Source organism: Fundulus heteroclitus, chromosome 6 (genome assembly GCF_011125445.2).
Source record: "Fundulus heteroclitus isolate FHET01 chromosome 6, MU-UCD_Fhet_4.1, whole genome shotgun sequence".
In the NCBI taxonomy this organism is placed as follows: Eukaryota; Metazoa; Chordata; class Actinopteri; order Cyprinodontiformes; family Fundulidae; genus Fundulus; species Fundulus heteroclitus.
In genome coordinates, this window is record NC_046366.1 from 6,484,998 (window position 1) to 6,503,636 (window position 18,639).

General features: G+C 38.6%; 1 protein-coding gene across 3 annotated transcripts in view; it reads right to left on the bottom strand.

The window, feature by feature from the left end:
- The window catches only part of LOC105925275 (low-density lipoprotein receptor-related protein 8), a 122,579-nt gene that overhangs the window by 63,551 nt on the left and 40,389 nt on the right, over window positions 1-18,639 (bottom strand). For all 3 annotated transcript variants that reach the window (XM_012861035.3, XM_012861036.3, XM_012861034.3), the window contains exon 3: window positions 14,783-14,905. In XM_012861035.3, coding sequence (XP_012716489.2) covers window positions 14,783-14,905 — 123 coding nt within the window. The remainder of the gene's footprint in view (window positions 1-14,782; window positions 14,906-18,639) is intronic.

Genomic DNA, 18,639 nt, shown 5'->3' on the forward strand with positions numbered 1-18,639 from the left:
GCATTTTAGTTCTGAGAACTGAGCACAGAAGGATGTGAGCACTATGAACTATTTATGCAATCAAAATAAACGTGCTAAAGTAGATTTTAATGTGTTCATTCGCTGACTTAATTATTTAAAGGCAAATTCTGTTGACTTAGAACCAAAGCATGTAGTTGGGCACTCAGTGACTGTCACACTTTTATTTTGGCTCTGTTAAACTGCATTTTAAATTGAGGTTTGAGTTATGACACATCTACAATTCATTGATGCTTATTTTTATCACGTATTAAAATTGTTTATATTAATATAAAGCCTCTACATCTATCACTACTGCAATCTTTCCTGCTTAGTCCATCACCTCTTTATCTTAGTCCTATCATTCTCCACCCCTTGGTGTTGTCTCTCAGTCTGACTAGTAAAGCTCTAGCCCATACTCAGCACAGATGTTGCTGTACACTATTCTTTCCACTTGGTTATGGATATCCATGTATGCCTGTCCTGTCAGCAACTTGCAGCCAGCTGCTATGTGCTGGACTGTTTCAGGGGCATCTTTGTCCAGCCTGCATCTTGGGTCATGTCTGATGTGCTAGACCCTGACCTCTATTGGTTTTGTGGTGAGAGCCTGATCCTGTTCCATTGATAGGACATCTTGATGTCCGCCACATCGTCAATCTGACTTTGCTTTCTATGACGGGTTCTCATGGTCCTTCATTTGCACATTGAGTTTATGACGCTTGCATCATTTAATAATTATTATGAGTAGATCATCATCATTGGGGGCTGATAGTTGTTTCCAATTCTTATGCAAAATGTACTTTAATCTAAAAGGACAATTTTGGACCCCTGACCAATAGGACTGGGCACTGTGCTTTTTCTTTTTTTTTAACTTAGTGCATGTAAGAGGCTTCTGACAGTCTCTGAATCAGGTATGGCACAATGAATGTGACAGCTGGCGTCTGCATTCTGGTTATGTCTGTGTGAGGTGGCTTTCAAATCTCTGACTCTAAATGCAGACCATATCTTCTAAATGTCTCCGCACATTTTATATCGCACCTCTTTCTTTTGCTTGAATCCAGAAATCTGTGAACAGCCAGATTCTTTACAAATGGACTGGCCTTTTTTTGTGGTTTACCTTCCTTGTTGAGGGTGTTAGTAGCTGTCTGCTGGACAAACGTCAAGACAGCAGTTTTTCTTACTGTCTTGCAGGACACAACAAGGTCAAAACATAACATTTCTTAATGTCTTAAAATCCATGTATTTATTCGTGTAATCTTCTTTGACAAAGCCTTTTGTCCAATTTATTAGCTGTAAGCCAAAATCAAATGTAATTCATTCAAAATTAGCAAAAACAAGCGCCTGAAAAATATCACACAGTGTGTAATGAATTGGAATTAATGTTTTAATTTTAATTAAACTCTTTAAATGAATTACTTAAACATGAACATATACATAATATGTCTCTAAAAGGTCCCCAATGACCAGCGGTCAAGAGGCAGGGTATACCCTGGAGAGGTTGCCAGTCCATTACAGAGCAACATTACAGAGGTGAAACAACCATGCATGCACACACAAACACCAAAGGGCAATCTTGCATGCACAAGAAGAACTCCATACAGAAAGACCCCAGGCCAGAACTCACACCCAGGACATTCTTGCTGCAAGGCCACAAGGCTACTGACTGTGAGCCATGCAGCCAGAAGTCATAATGTGAATCACAATTAAATGAGCAATGAGTAAGAAATTTAGTGTTAAATTAACCCAAATCATTCTCATTTATCAGCCAGAATGGAAGTAGCATTCCCTATAAGCAATTGGTTCTCACCATCAACAATGTCTTAATCATGTTTTTCTCCTTTCAAACCTAGAGGTACTGTCCGGAACCACTTCAGTTGTGAGTGTAGCCCGTGTTTACTTCCTGGTTCCTGAGCCAATCATAAGAGAGTTCCCAAAACATAGCACATCATTTGGTACAACATATTCCTGTCCTGTGGAAGTAACAATTCAGTGGGGTTTCACAGCAGCAGGACCGCTGAGGAAATGGCTGTTGTCAGTGGCAGACTGTGTATGTGTTTTTCTGATTTGAAACGCTAGGTGTCATTATTACTTATTTCTCCTTTAAAATTATAACATTATTTCGAAATAGTTAAGATATTTCTGCTGAATGGATAGACGTATATCAATAGTTTGGTTTCAGCTATTCTTTGCCACTTACCAGTGTCAAATCTGACACAGTGCTACGTAAACATGGTCTTCCGCTAAGTTTGTGTCTTCGAGCGATATGGACAGACCAAAAACACAGCTGTGCATAAGGTCAAGGTGGCTCGCGGATGTACCTTTGATTTGCGATCCCCTTGAGGAGCTGAAGAGGAGGTAGGATGGTCTTGCACATGCAGTTATTCAATCAGTGACTTGGGTGTTTCTTACCTACATTTCTGGAAAAATCACCCATTATATCTATGAATGAATTACTTCAATTGGTAGCAAGTAATGGAATTAAGTATACCTAACATAATTTATTTACAATGGTTTAACTTGACAATTTATAAACTATTTAAATTTGTTGGACAAATTTACTTCAGTTACTTCTTAACAATTGAACCAATTCATTTAAGTTGTGTTTTTTTTTACATTATATTAATTGTTGTCTTATCACTCCTGACTTAAAGTCTAACTCTTGGACCGAAAAAAATCCTGAAAACCATTGAATAACTTCCAGAATAAAGTAAACTTTGAATATTCATGTATCAAAAGTGTTCAAATTAAGTTTAAATATGAAATATCGGACATTTTTTACACCGATTATGGTATTCCGCGTTTGAGTGCTGCCTCCGTTTACAATCGGCCAATTCCGACGTGTGACGTCAGTTCAAGAACACCGAGAATGCGCGAAGCGAACTTGCATAGAAACACACAGGCGAACAAGGAATATTTATGCATGTTTTCCAGTATCTTCTTTCACACACCAAATCTGCTGATCTACGTCTACTTTGAGCAAGCGCTTTTGAAAAAAATAGATAAAAAAATTGCCGAACTAAGTCCACAATAAAATGCCTTCTAGGTGCGTAGTTGGTGGCTGTAGTGCAGACCGCAGTGAAGTTGGCTTGACATTGGACATTCAAGCTCCGCGGAGTCACCGGGATGTAGCTCACGGTTGAGCCGGTTGAACGACTCCGATTTCGGCTAGCGTCTCTCAGCTGCTCCCTTCTCCCATACGCGGTGGGACCGTCAACAAATCTGATTTGATTTTTGTTTCTCAAGAGTGCTCCGCTGACTCCGCGGAGCTTGAATGTCCAATGTCAAACCAACTTCACCGCGGTCTAGTGCAGGCCAGAATTTAGCGCTACATACTTGGCCGAAGGATCAAAAGGTCCGAAAGAAATGGGATAAATTCGTAAAAGAAACGCAAAAGGACTGGATTGCCGGCAGTGACAAAAGTGTTTTATGCAATTCATACTTCACGAACGAGGATTTTGAGGGGTACTTACAATGGAGCATGGGCTCTATGTCTTCTTGGGCAGCGTTAGATATAGTCTCCTCAGGTTCACCTTGTTCAAACTGCGTTTCTTCGTATATATATTCGGTATCGGAGTCGCCGATGCTTGAGGTGGAGTTTGTAAATGTATCAGATATTTTTTTATATAATTTTTTTGTAAGTAGAGTACGAGTTATTAATTAAATTTAATAAATCGGTAGCAAAAGTCGTAGTGTTAGCAGCCGGATGCACGGTACTAGTTCTGTTTGTGACGTCACATTCCGGAGCAGCCTGACTGAGGAATGTACGGGCTTTTTTGCTTATACAGCAAGTTTTATCGAAATTACTTCCAAACGGCGCACATAATTCATATATAATATACATTTCTTTACTCTGGTGACTATTTGAATGCATCTGTGTTAAAATACATTCAGTCCAAGAGTTAGACTTTAAGGTAGCCACATTTCTTTGCCAAAACACTGTTGTATTCTGAGAATATTTCTACTATATGGTTGAATAATGCTTTAAAATACAAAAACCAAAGTCAATAAATAGCCACGGCTTCGGAGCCAACTCCTCCAGAAAAATCCCAGCAGGATGTGAAAAGCAATATGTGTGAAGCTTATGAGGCACCCTTCGTCAAAGAAAAATCTATACTCCACTCTAAATTATATACCACATGAAAATTTACATTAAAAAGCAGAACACAGTGGATTTAAAAGGAACTCCCCTGTCTGACTTAATGGTTAATTTTCGTTAATTTCATTCATTTGAATAATGTAAGACCCCTGAAGGAACAGGAATACACCAAAGTTCACTCATAGCTGTCAACTCATAGAAACATCTTTAAAATCCCAGAGGACCAACTGACACACAGACTTGAGCTGAACTTATTAATTTTGTCAGAAAGCATCATGTAGCCACCATCCCACCTCCCTCTTAAATCCGTGAGACTGTCACTGCAGCATTGTGGGAGCGGAGGAGTTTCTGCACAGCTGGCTGCAGTGGCCCACTTCCTCCTTGATTACACGCTAATCTAATTTGAAAACCAGGAGCTCTGGCACTTCACATGTTTCTCCAAAGAATCATTCATTTTTCACCGCTCTTGAGTTACTCGTTCCGTGCGACCCGGATTCGAAATCTGCAGAGCAGTGCTACTCTAGCGTGTAATTGGGAATCCAATCAGTGAGGCAAGAATGACTCTGGCACAGATGTCTGCAGCACAAAGTTCAAAATGTCTCAGCAATGTGCGTGCAAGCATGAATGTTTATAGTGTATGTTTGGGTACATATGAAATAAAAAAGACAATCTAATTCCAGCTGCACCTGTATGTGACAGACCCTCTCTCATCAGGCAAGCAAATACAGAATCAGTGTGTTATGGTGCACAATACATTGACTCCATTAGATGTACAAAATTAATTATAACCATCTATCCAGCCATTCTTTATAGGATTGTTTATATTGTTGCAGGGTCACAGAGGGTAGGGTTGCGGGTGTACCCCACCTCTTACACCCTGGACAGGTTACCAGTCCATCACATAATGACGATTGCCATAAGAGCTCATGTTTTAACTCAGATAAATTAAATGTAACATGCAGAGAGTGAATATTCCACATCTATAGGCAGAAATCTTCTTTTGAACCTCTAACCAGTCCATCATGTCCAAGCTGGTTTGGATGCAAGGAAACATTACAACCTTGGAAATAGGAGACAACACTACAGTGCCAGAAATATTCACTCATCTGCGTTCACACACACATATATGAACTTGAGTAACATTCCACTTGAATTAAAAGGTTTGATGTGTTGTTGTTTTGGAGGCACAATAGCTTCAGTTCATCTGAGAAGATTTCCCACATAGTTTAGGGGAATCTTTGACCATTCTTCCAGAAGATGAGAGATGAGATGTGAGATCACACTCTAATGTTGGAAGAGAAGGCCTGGCATCCAGTTTTTACCCAAAGCTTTTCATCCAATAAATATGAGGACCCTATGCACACAAGTCAAGTTCAAGTCAAGGGAGTGTTGGTGTAGTGGCTAGAGCAGCATGCTTGTGTTCTGAGCAGGCTACAAGTACCTGGTCTCGATCCCCGCAGACTGCCACCATGGGTCCCTGAGTAAGACCCTTAGCCCCAGATTGCTCCCCGGTGCCACTAAGTGTGGCCAGCCCACTGCTCCCTAAGGGATGGGTTAAAACGCAGAGACAAAATGTCCCATCTGTGGGACTCTAAAGGGAAAGGTATTTATTCATTCTTCCACATCATACTCACTCACCCATGTCTTTATGGAGCTTGCTTTGTGAGACACTTAAAACATGCAGGACAGGGGTACTGAGTACCAGGGTTAGGAACCACTTCATTAGATTATCAGAAAGGGAAGCATGAGTCATCATTCTCGAGAAGACCTCTCCACTCCTCCAAATACCAGTGGCAGAGTGTTTTCCATCACTGCATATGACACTTAGCATTGCACCTCAGGATGTAAGGCTTGGATGCAGCTGTTTGGCCATTTAAACCTATTCTATGAAGCTCTCTACATGCCATTATTTAGGTAATTTAAAGGCAGCTCTGTAACTACTCACCAGGTACACTCTGTAATTTAGTTGCAGAGTAGCTAACTTGTTCCACAGGTGGCATCGTATCAGGATACCATGATGAAGATCACCAAGCTCCTGAAAGTGCTCCATTCTTTCACAAATGTCTGTAGAAGCTTTATCTGCATGCCCAGGGGCTGCATTTTATACACATTTATACCATTACAATTAATTTGCTCCCAGTTAAATATCGATTTAGAAAATCCTCTGAATCGATGTGTTCCCCTGGCTACTGGGTTCATGAGCGTCAATTTCGACTGATTCGCGTTTTGCGGCCGAAAGCCAGAAAACGCACAGCGCTTTAGAGAATAGAGAAAATTATTTTACTGCAGTGTTAATTCAATGGTGGACTGGGCCTACTGGGGATTTCCCTGGCACACAGTGGTTCAACCCGTGGAGGTTCTGACGTGCTCTGCCTGGTAATCACGCAACACGCTCTGCGGTGCCCTGGTCCCTCAAACATCTTCTGCTCTCTACCTCTCCTCTGGTCCATCCAGGCTCTGCTCAGCACGTGGCCATGGAGTGGACCTGTTAACTCATGAACGAGTGCTACAGGGCCGGCTGGCAGACAGTGAGTAGTCAGAATCAAATCAGAAAAGCATGTCCCATAAAGCCCAGCCAACGAAAACAAAAACTTTCTGTGGTGCTTATATCTCTGCAGTCATGAATGGAAAAGCCTCTTCCCTCCCTGTTTGGCCCTCACATTTAACAGAGAGAAGCCCGGTGCTGGGGTTCAAGCTCAATTACAGATAGCGTAGCAGAAAACACTTTTGCAGAGATTACTAATAGACTGAACAATGTAGGCTTATTAGCTTTCCAGTTCTTTATTTTGTTAAGTTCATGTTAAGTTTATAAGTTGTTTTGTTGCAAGGAAGAAACTGTGGCTTCATTATAGTTTACTTATAGGCTGCATACTATATGTTGTTGCTGTATATTATATTGACCATCTGAGAATAAAGATCATCATATTAGCGCTGTGACTAGCACTGTGTTTTTTCATTTAAATTTCAACCCAGCAGTTGAAAGTGTAACTGTAACTCCCAGGCTTCTACCCCCCCACCCCCACCCACCCCCAGGCCAAAACCCTTTTTAACGTTTGCTCTCCATATTCATCACAAGTATTACTGCTTTAGTGCTTTATTTTCACATGTTATTGTTCACATATTATGAGAATGATCCCAGTTTGTAAGAGGAGAGTAATTTAGGTTTACATGCACTTTACTGCAATATTAATACATTACTGTGAAGTTTTCACTTTTGTACTCCATATTGATTTTTGCTAATAACAATCACCTCAGTGATAATAATGCATGCCTGGTATACTATAGCTGTTCATATGGACAAAATATAAATAAATAAGTAAATATCTAAACTGTACTGACAGGTACTTCTAAAAAAATGCTTACTTTTGCAATTTTTTATGTAATCACTTATTACAAAATAAATCAACATTGCAACATTTAAATTAATATTGAATCAATGTTGAATCTAATTGTGACCCAAAGAATTTAAATTGAATCGAATTGTGAGGTTCTTAACTATACCCAAATCTATTTTCACACACAGTTTTCTTTTTTTTTTCTGTTTTTTGTCCACATAATTTAATACTCCTTATTTATAATCTTTGAAGTTCAGGCCCTAAGTGTATATCTCATTAGATGAGCAGTGAAATGAGCCTTATGACAGATCATAAAAAGCAACTTTGGTTATTCTAGTTAAAGATGTATTTATTAGAATGAACACTCTTGAGATTCTCTTTATTGATTTGCCTATTCAGTGTGATTCTGTCACAGCAGAAGTCACTCAAACAACAGAAAGTCGGCTGTGATGACGATCTCATTAGGAATCCCCTGTTCAGTTGATGTGGTCATTACCTGACTCTCTTCATGTGAAGTTGTTAGCTCGACAGCCAGAGGCAGCTGGGTTAGACCTACTACTACTCTTTTATGTGAAGCCATGCTTCCATGTGGACATCTGAACCCTAAGTGGAAGATCAGTCTCAAGCTGAAATCAGAATCTCTGAAACTGATTTCATAGGCAAACAGAATCCAAATCTTGCATTCTAGTATTCAAACTTTTAGAAATTTAAAGCATTAAGTAAATCAATTTGAGATTTCCATTTAACTGGATTTCATCCAAACCAGGATCTTTATTCTGCAGCCCTCTTTCATTTATCTTTAATTGGATTTCCAACATAAACATGATGTCCTTTAAAGTAATTTTATGTTTTCAGTCTTAAACTTTGTGAAACACATTAGGGATTTTGCTTGGCTGCTACATTATTTTAAAAACAGCCTGACTCATCCACAGCCAATTAAATGTAAAAAAAATAAAATAAAAAAAATAGTAATAAAACTTGAGCGACAGTCCTGTGAAAGATTGAGTTGGACTTTTCCCATTTCACTTTCCACTCAGTTATGCATTTAAAAGCTGTCCCAAGAATCACTTTCAGGAGATTAAAGATGTAAACAATAATTAATGTGGCTAAGCTGAGTAGACTTGACCCTATCATAATCGGGAACATCAACTGACATCAACTTATCTTACCTGAACAAAGTTGATGGTTCAAAAAGAAAATAGTGGAGTGAAAAGAGGCCCGGCAAACTATAGACTTATACAACTTATTTACCAATTATCACACAAACAGCTTTACTAAATGCCCGAACTGTGAGGAAGAATTTGTAAGGAGTATTTCTTTATTCTCTTATTTTATTCTACATGCCTAGAGATTTCCTTAGTGGTTGGTGGAATTATCTTTTAAACTGTACAACATCTCAGGATCATTTCCTGGAATTTTTCCCTGTCTGATGAAAGTGGGTCAGGGTTGTAGGCCACCTTACTCACACACACACACACACACACACACACACACACACACACACACACACACACACACACACACACACACACACACACACACACACACACACACACACACACCTTTTAATCTCTGCCCACACACTGGACTGAGATCAGGGCTTTGTGATGGACACTCAAAAACATTAACTTTGTTATCCTTAAAGCTATTGTTGGTAATCCTGTTCAGAAACACTTTTTGTAATTCTGGATAAAATGGCCCTTCCATCCTGAAAGTAGTAAATACATTATGTATTCACAAAAAGGAGATTTAAAAATTGTTTCTGTGGGAGCTGCAGGCCTGTAAAAACTCTAACCAATCCATGCCTCTCAGTCTGAAGGGCATGGATTTGTTTTGTCCCTGCTTTCATTCCCCTCTGTCCCTCATGTTCCGGGTTATGATCTTATCTATAGGTTGTCTCACAAGCCAATCATTCTGACGTGCTCACATAAAGCCAGTGTCCGTGCTTGTTCCTTCTGGCTGCGCATGAGCACTTCTAGTGTTTATGTATCCGGTTAGCCTAGCATCTAAGTCAGCGGTTAGCCGTTCATTGTAGCTCCACTGCTCTCACTGTAGACTTTGAACGTAGCTGAGAGTCACATTAAGCAAACCACGTTCATGTTTATAAAAGAAGAGGAAGGCTTCAGGAGAAAGAAATAAGACCAGAGTGGATTTGGGAGATGTTTATGACGCGATCCCCCTGAAGAGCAGAAGAGCGAGGTAAGCTGGTCTTGCGCAAGTGCAGTTATTCTTGGGGGAACTTCCGGAAAAATTGTAGACACTAACTTTTTGCGACTTCCTAACTATTTTGATAATAAGCTCTAGGTCATTTTCCATTTGGAAGACCACTTATGTGTCCAAGCTTTTACTTTTGTGCTGATCTCAAAGATGTCTAAAATATGTTTTATCAGTTTTGAATTTTAACACTCTGTGTTGATGATGTCGTCTGTTTCAGGCACCAGTTTCTCCTCCAGGAAAATACCCACACACGACCTGAGGCTCCCAGCTGTGTACTTCATAATCAGCATTTTGTTTTTCGACTTGTGAGCTTCTCCCTTTTTTCTCCTGACGTAATAATGGACATTATGGCCAAAAATTTTAACTTCAGTTTCATTAGACCACAGGACATGTCATGAAAATTAAGGTATTCGTTCCTGTGCTTAGTTAAACTATAAATGTTTTTTTCATGTTGCTTCTGAAGTAATAACTTATTCCTTGCCAAATGGCGTTTCAGCTCATGTTTGTACAGAATAATCTCTTTCCAGCTTCAGTCAGCATGTTCACAAGAACCTTCTCCATTGATGGTGAGCTGGGCATGTCCAGGCTGTTTACACTTGCTAGTAATAGTTTAAAATTATAATGAATGGCACCTTTGGGCATCTGGAAATTGTGCCCACAGAAGAACCAAACTTGTGGGGCTCCACAGTTCTCTTCCTCATTTTTACCAATTTGTATTTTCCCATAATGCCACACAACGAACCTCTGCATCTGAGATGTGCTTTAAAAAATATTAATGTGTGCTTACAACTAACTGGAATTAATTTGAAAAAAGCAAAACTGTGAAATCATCAACTGTTTAGAGGCATAGTAACCTTGTGTGATAAAAAAAGTCTCAAAGAAATTATCTCTCTCATTGATTTGGCATATAGAAAATAGAAATAATTTTGGTGATCCTGAGACCTCTATAACCGGGAAAATTCAGCATGATTTAACCTCAAACATAGAAGAAAAAACAGTTTTTTTATTTTTATACGGTGTATGTAAATATGTTTCAAATGTATGTTCACTATTTTATTTTAAAATAAAGTAATACTTTCTATTTCAAAATACAGCTTTGTGGAATATACAGATGGAAAATAAGAAATGAGGTACAAAAATAAATAAATTATGGCCGTATTTAGGCTTTATAATTTGAAAAAATATCATAGGAGTATTCCTGAAGGGATTGTCATAGTGATCTATTATACCAATGGATGAACTGTGGGGTAATTTGAACAGGTTTTATATGTATATCTAAAAAATAGAAGCAGATTCCTTCCCCCTGCAGGGAACTGTCTGCTCTACGTCAGGTCCTACATAAAGGATGTTTTACTGAAGCTGTAAGGAAAGTTGAAGCAACAGTGACAGAGGTCTGAAAACCCTCTGTTTGGGTGACTGTTAAAACTATACAGTATTATCTTCTCTGTCTGCAATTGGATTCACTTTTTTAATAACAAAGAAAAAAATAAAAGAATCAAAATTAACTCATATCACTCATTATAAACTATTTATCAAATACAGCTTTAATATACTGTACAATTTAAGTACTGTACAATAATCTATTTCAATTTCATGCAGAGAAAATCTACTATTCCAATAGCGCAGTGCATTCAGCTCTCTAATAACTGAAGTCCCAAGAAGGAACGAAGCAGCCAAAAAGTAGTGAATCACAGAATAAAACAAATATTGATTGATTAGTTACCTCCTGTGCTAGAGATCATGCTTGGTTTTGAAATCAACTCATCCAAATTGGTGCCTCTGAGAGAAACCAATGAAACTGACATCATACACGAGTCAGGCAGCACTGGGTCTTCACAGCTTGGCAGAGAAATTATCAAGGGTTTTCTAGTACTTGCCATCAGACAGCAACGAGTTTTAGAGCAAGTGGAGGCCGGCGAGATGACTGAACCGCAGCCAGAGCCAAGGCAGCATGGGAAATTAGCAACTTTAATGAAGGTTCCAGGACAGACAAGTTAAATCTCCCTTCCTGGATTTGAAATCAAATGTGGGTGCATTATCTATCTATCGTATTTTGTCCCATTTTTATTAACAGTTAACATTACTGGTGAGATTTTATTAAAATGAAATCAAATTAATTTGAGGCTTTGCAAATATTCAATTATAAGTATTTGTCTTTCAAAGCAAAGTTTTTGTTTTCATTCAAATAAATTTTGATTGACTGAATCAAATTTAATAGACATATCTGGTTTGTGTCATGATGATGTACAAACACTTCTAGAGGAAACTGATGCTTTGGCTTTGCTTTCAGGCAGGATTCAGATGCAGCTAAAACAGTCAAAACATCAAGTAAACCAGCAGCTTTACAAAACAAATAGCAACATTTCTATATTAACACAGTTTCAGCTATAATAAGTGTAAACATTAAATAAATAAAAAGTTGACCATGAGAAAAAAAACACAGAACAGCACAAATGATTTAACCAACACAATAGGACCTTAAAGGCAATAATGAATATAGTCCAAATGTGAAAACAAGAGAGAACCAAAACACAGACGTGCACAGATCAAGCCTATGTGTTTTTCACACACAATCTTCAGACAAAGCTCTATGTTGACAGATTATTTTACCATCTATAAATCACCACAAGAGATGCATCAGAAATTCGCTGGTGACTAAATTCAACCAATGTTGAATTGACCAGCCCTGACTGCTTCCTAGCCAGTCAGAGACTCTAAAAACAGATAATTTGCCGGTCAGCGAATGCATCATTCTCACAGTGCTACAATGTTTCTATAACAACACCTTTTGGTGTGGAAGTTATTATTACTGCCAGAAGAAAACTCAAAATTGCTATTTTCAGTATCACTGAGGTGATTAAAAATGACATCAGTCAAAAGATGTATGAAGCTATTTAAAATAAAAATCTACGGAGGGATACATGCTGGTTATTCACGCCACTAGAATGTAGACATGAATCTGGTCAAACAAATGTATTTAGTAGCAGCTTTGTTCAATCTCTGTGTTTCTGGTTATTATGTCAGATGGGATCATCTAGAGTCAACACAGTAGGTTCTCCTGGGTTCAGACCCATCTTTGAGTGTCAGTCCATAATTTGTTCACTTTGAATAGTTTTATTATTAGCCACATTAGCCACTAATACCTCTACCTATGAACAGCAGAATAATGGAAGGCATTGGACATTTCCATCTTTCCAGTTACCCATGAAGATAACTGTTAAGCAGTTTAAACCTAGAACACTGAGCACCAAAGCTCATTAGCATCCTTTGGCATTTTGGCCTTTCTTGTTCATCTGCCTAATAGGCTAAATTTGTTTGGGCAATGTTTTTTGCCATTGCCTTGTCTACTAAAGAGGGTCACAGAGGCTGTTCTCCAGACATACACACATTAATGGAGTTTTGAACTTCCAGCAGCCCCCCTTTTTTATTCTTAGACAAAATTGTTCAGGTTAACTTAGTGCTGTCAGTTAAACGCGTTATTAACGGCGTTAACGCAAACCCATTTTAACGGCGACAATTTTTTTGTCGCCGTTAACGCGCGTCGCGTCAAAGCACACACACTGTTCCCTAATGTTTTTTCCCCCGCCGCGCTCTCCGGACTGTGTTTCTTTTACGCTCGGCGCTTTCCGTAGTTTCAAGAGTGCTAGAAAACTGTAGCATAACACACCCGCCCAGAAGGGTTTCTTTTACCCTCGGACACATGCGACTTTGGGCTTCTTTTTTCTAAAAGCGCTTCTAAATTTCATGAGTCACGGGTTGCGGTTTTTTTGGGCACGTCTCTGAAAGTGAAATCGCTTATTTGGGCTCTAAAATAAGTGACGAAACAGCGGTTATTAAGAGACCTGCCTGCACTAGACACTTTGTATCCAGCTGAAATATCCCTCCGCCATAGGAGCCGACGGTAGTAAAGGCAGACAGAGCAACTCTGCTCGTATTTTCTGCAGTTTACGGTGCAATAACCGGTGATAACTGCTGAAAGTAGATTACATGGTGCAGATCACCATTTTATCAGACATTGGTTCTGAAGATGAGCTTTTACACGTTGATAAAATTGCACAAATCCAACCCATAAACCGTACTTTAATGCTTATTAATTTGTTTTCTCTGTATTTGACAAACTAAGGCTGAATCACGTTGCCAAACGAAGGACCTGGAGTTACTAAACAGTTGCTAAACAGTCTTTTTCAGGGGTATTAAGCTCCTGCCCAGTTGCAAGCAAAGTGTAAGACTGGAATGACCTGTATTGTTGTTGGTGTGAAAGCTCAGAATTAGATGTGAGAGAGAGAGTGAAGAAATGAACAAAACTTATGACTTTATTGAAATGTACAATTTTTATTAATTTATATGTTTATGCATAATACCATGTCTAGCTTTGTTTAAGAGGCAAAAAATATATATCGGTATGAAAACAGGTATTTATTTACAAATTTATTCACACATTGTGTAAACATCAGGGCGTCATGATTAGTCATTTAGCCATTATAGTCCAGAGTTTAACATTTGGCACCAGGATGTTTTCATTCCAATTCTGAAAAGTGCTTGAAAAATAACATAAAAATATGTTTTGTACAAGCATGTATTTTTATTAGTGTCATTTATTGCAAAATTGCACATTAAAATGCCCAAACAGGCTATTACACTTTCAGAAATAAAAGGATAAAATATGCGATTAATTGCGATTAATCTCGAGTTAACTATTGACATTATGCAATTAATCGCAATTAAAATTTTTAATCGTTTGACAGCACTAGGTTAACTATAAGGGAGAGGAGTCTCTGCATTTTAGTACAAATATAATATCAATAAATCATTTTATATAGCACTAATGTTGCTACTACACTAAACAAATCACGAAGAACAGTTTAAAACAGCTCACGTTGAAATTATGAACAGCCAAATAAATGTAGATTCTTTTAAGACCAATCATTCAAAAACATCATAGGTAAAAGCAAAGATGGAAGAAAAGTCTCAGGATTCCTTTTTTATTAACTAATATTTGATCTTATTTCAGTCAACAGTTTAACAGCGCGTCACTGTGTTGCTGAGTTTGACTGTAACTTTTCTAAAGACAAAACAATAGTGAAGAGCATCTTACAATAATAGTTTGGAGCAGGAAAATATCAAATGAGATTCTTACTGCATGTCTCCTCTGCTTCGTCGGAGCCATCTGGACACTCTGGTTCCCCGTCGCATCGCCACCGTCCCGGTACACACTGTCCGTTTAGGCAGGCAAACTCTGCAGGCGCACATGTTTTCCTGGCTGTTCAGAAAAAGAAGCACAGATTAGGTCAGAGTGTGTGAGTGTAGGGACTTAAAACGTGTCAAAACACTGCAGCCAAATCATGTTGGCCAGAAACTGTACGCTTGATCTAAATCGCAGCAATCATCCTCCGATCAGAGGAGATCAGTCTCAGCATTTCTCTCATTATTCCTGCCTAGACCTCTTCACCACTCTCCTCCTCTCACGATACCCGGTGCTAATTATCTCCACTTCCCACTATTTCTGCGACTCATTGTGCCGTCTTCCCCTCACCCCCATCTGTCTGGCTGACAGAATGAGTCTCCTGTAGGTTTTCTATCACAGAGCAGTGAAATGGATATTAATTGCTGAAACTCAAGGTTAAATGCCTTCCCTTCCAAAGCTGTGTCCTACATTAAGATACAAGCCAGCGATGGGCCAAGAAAGAGATCGAAATCTCAAAAACATTTAAGGATGATCAACAGCCAAGAGGTTATGCCAGTTACGTTCTCACTAATCCTTAAAACATACCCCCACAAATAAAAACCATTTCTACATGTAAACTTTGCCAAAGACTCAAACACAGGCAGAGGTCGGAGTCAATCAATTTTGTGGTACTCCAGGAGGACCTGTTGTTCAGACTAATAAATCACTGGCTGCAAGCCCTCAGCACAGTTGTCTGCTCTTGTTATTCAGCCACAGCTGTAGCTGGCTCATTTGCCATTCCCCATCGCAGGCCACCGCAAGGCTTAAATCTCACACCACGACTGCAGATATTCAGCAGTTCTAGTAGACATTTTTAGTCTCTTGCAAAAAAAAAAAAAAAATTCACACCCCTTGAAATTTTCACATTACAGCCACAAACCAGAGAGTGTTTTACTGGGATTCTATGGAATAACAGCGGTGAAATGGAAGAAAATCAATTTTCACAAACAAAAATGTAAAGTTTGCCATGGATTCAGCACCCATGAGTGGCGTTCTTCAATGCAAAAAAGTTAAATCCTAGTTAGGTTTGCTGAAAAAAATTTCAAAAGCAATTTTCAATTCTTGCCACATATTCTCAACTGAATTTACGCTTGGCCTTATGAGCCATTCTAAAATATGGCAATGCTTCAGTTTAAATCCTCCCATAATATCTTTACAGTCAGCGTCCTGCTGGAAGGCAAACATTCACTGCCGGCTCGTGTCTTTTACAGCCAATCTTCCAGGATTGCCCTACATTTACGTCAGTTCCTTCCATTGTCCCATCAAATCTAACCAGCTTCCCCGTCACTGCAGAAAGAAGGTCGGTCCCATGACACGATGCTATCACCACCGTGTTTCATGGTAGAGAGGGTGTTCAAAGGGTAAAAAGTGTTTTGCAACGCATTGTTAATCTTTAGAAAATTTAGAATAATACACTTTGACAATTAATATCTGTCTCCCTCCTTTCTTTCATAGTTCTTCTAAATCAAAACCCAACAAATAAACAATAACTTATCTCTGCTCTTTGTGAATCAATCCTAACAACAGTTTGTCCAATTTGCCTGTCATAAACCATTTGCAAATCTGTCCTCAAGCTAAACAGAGGTTTCACCACCACGAGGTGCACAAAGCACAAAGGGTACAACACATTTGCCAGAGGATTTTTTTTCTGGGGTTGATACACACAATTGGATGGAGGTTCCCATGGAGTTAATAGTTATGTATTAAATTTTTGACTAGATGAGGATAGCATCTTCAGGAAATTGTACCCAAGAATAAACCAGACTTGGAAATATATTAATTTAATCAAAAGTGCAAATCCTCTAAATTAAATATTTTCTCCTATCACTCTGACATCAACACATTGATAGAAAAATATTTGGTGAGCATAAATGGCATCAGGTCCATTTAGTTTGATTTAATGTCAGACAGTGTGAAGACAAGGCCACTCTGTTAAAGATCCCTGTTTTAAAACAATCAAAAATTCCCTTTGTTGATTGCCTTTTTCATGACAGACAGCTTAAAGCTCAGCTTCTACTGCCTTGATTCATTAGTATAATGGCTTGTCTTTTCCATGACTACAAGAGCCAATGTGCACGAGAACTTCATTCAGCCATTGTCAAGTCAAATTACAGTTGAGATGAGTGCATTTTTAACTTGCACTAAAGAGATTCAATACAGGTGTGTACAATTCACTGACGACAGTAGCGTCAAGCACCAAAACGGAGACAACATGCTTAATTGCTGCCTGGTGCGCTCAAGAGCTCATGACGTCATGCACCCGACGCATCGCTGAAGCGCAGGTGTGATATCAGACCCAAGTAAGAGCAGAAGTTGTTGAGACACGGACGAGGATCCTGTTAAAATTAATACCAACGTAGCACGTTGGTTTGAACGTCTACAAAGATTGGAGAGGCAGCCGGTAAGAAGCTAAACTTAAAATCTGTGCTACAGAGTTGCTACTGCTGCTGCTGAGCCGTGCGGGAATGGTGTTTGTTTACTTGATAGTTTGCAGCAAAATGGATGCGTAGCTCTGTTTAATACGTGTTGTTTGCCATGCTTTGATTGTCTTGATGAAATGTGTGTTAGTATGACCATAGGCTGCGTGTTTCTTAAATATTATTAGAAAGTGTTTGGTCGATTGGTGTAATAAGAGGGTCTGCTTTTTAATTGGTTTAACAGATTTAAAGGATAAATAGGTTAAATGGGGTTTGTGCAACTAAAGTGGCAATATGTGGTTTGTACTACATAAGCTTGTATGTGTTTCAGTGTTTGGTGTTATTTATCAAGTAGCATTTTGTATTGAATGGAATATTTAAGACTGACATTTACATGTAAATTTGTAAATATTTATGGATATTTATGTGTTTATGCGATTACTTATGTGTGTATTTTTTGGTTGTTTAAAGGTTGTTTACCTGTTTGACCACTGCTAAAGAAAAGAAAAGAAAAAGAAAGTGGAAAAGAAAACAAACTGAGTGGATTCCAGTTTTATTCTTCATGTAGACGGGTCAAAATCCCTTTCAAGTTGGGGAATCTGCACAACTAAGCTGACAACTTGACAGCCATTTTCTATTCTCAATAATCCTGGTCAGAGTTGTGAACAGACTGGACCCTATCCCAGGACTCAACGGGCAATAAGCGAGGCCACCATGTGCAACTCAGCTGTCAAAAACTAGCACCGTTTGTTACATTTGTTATGCCATAAGCTGGTTGAATATGCTTATTATTATTATTATTATTATTTATTATAATTTAAATAATAAATCATTCAACTCAAAATTCCGCTATAACAAATATAGTTCAAATGGTGGTGATGTTAGCTATAAGCTTGTAAGTATTTATACCACTAATGCATTAGTTAATTTGCTGTTATGAACTCATTTATGCTGGAATAAATGATCAGGTCGGACTGTTAGCCGACCAGGTTTATCCAGCAGGCTGTGAGAACCCCAATGTAACTGCAATTAGAGTTTAAATTCTTATTCCTTATCACCATCCAATGATATTGTCTCTGTATTAATATCAGATGTTAACTCCAAAGGAGGTTAGCTCTGAATTCTGAATACCCAGGCAACTGTGAATTGGACTGAACACAAAACAATGTCTATTCCGCAGTCGTTGGTTTTATTGAACCAAAAGCAATTCCCTGTTACAGTAATTCTCTGATTCAACAACTTTGGAATTCTTACTCACTACTAAACTAACATGCAAAATATATATATGGAAATAAAAGAACAAAACAAAAAAATAAACAATGGATTAAAATGAGCGGTTAGCAGATCTTAACT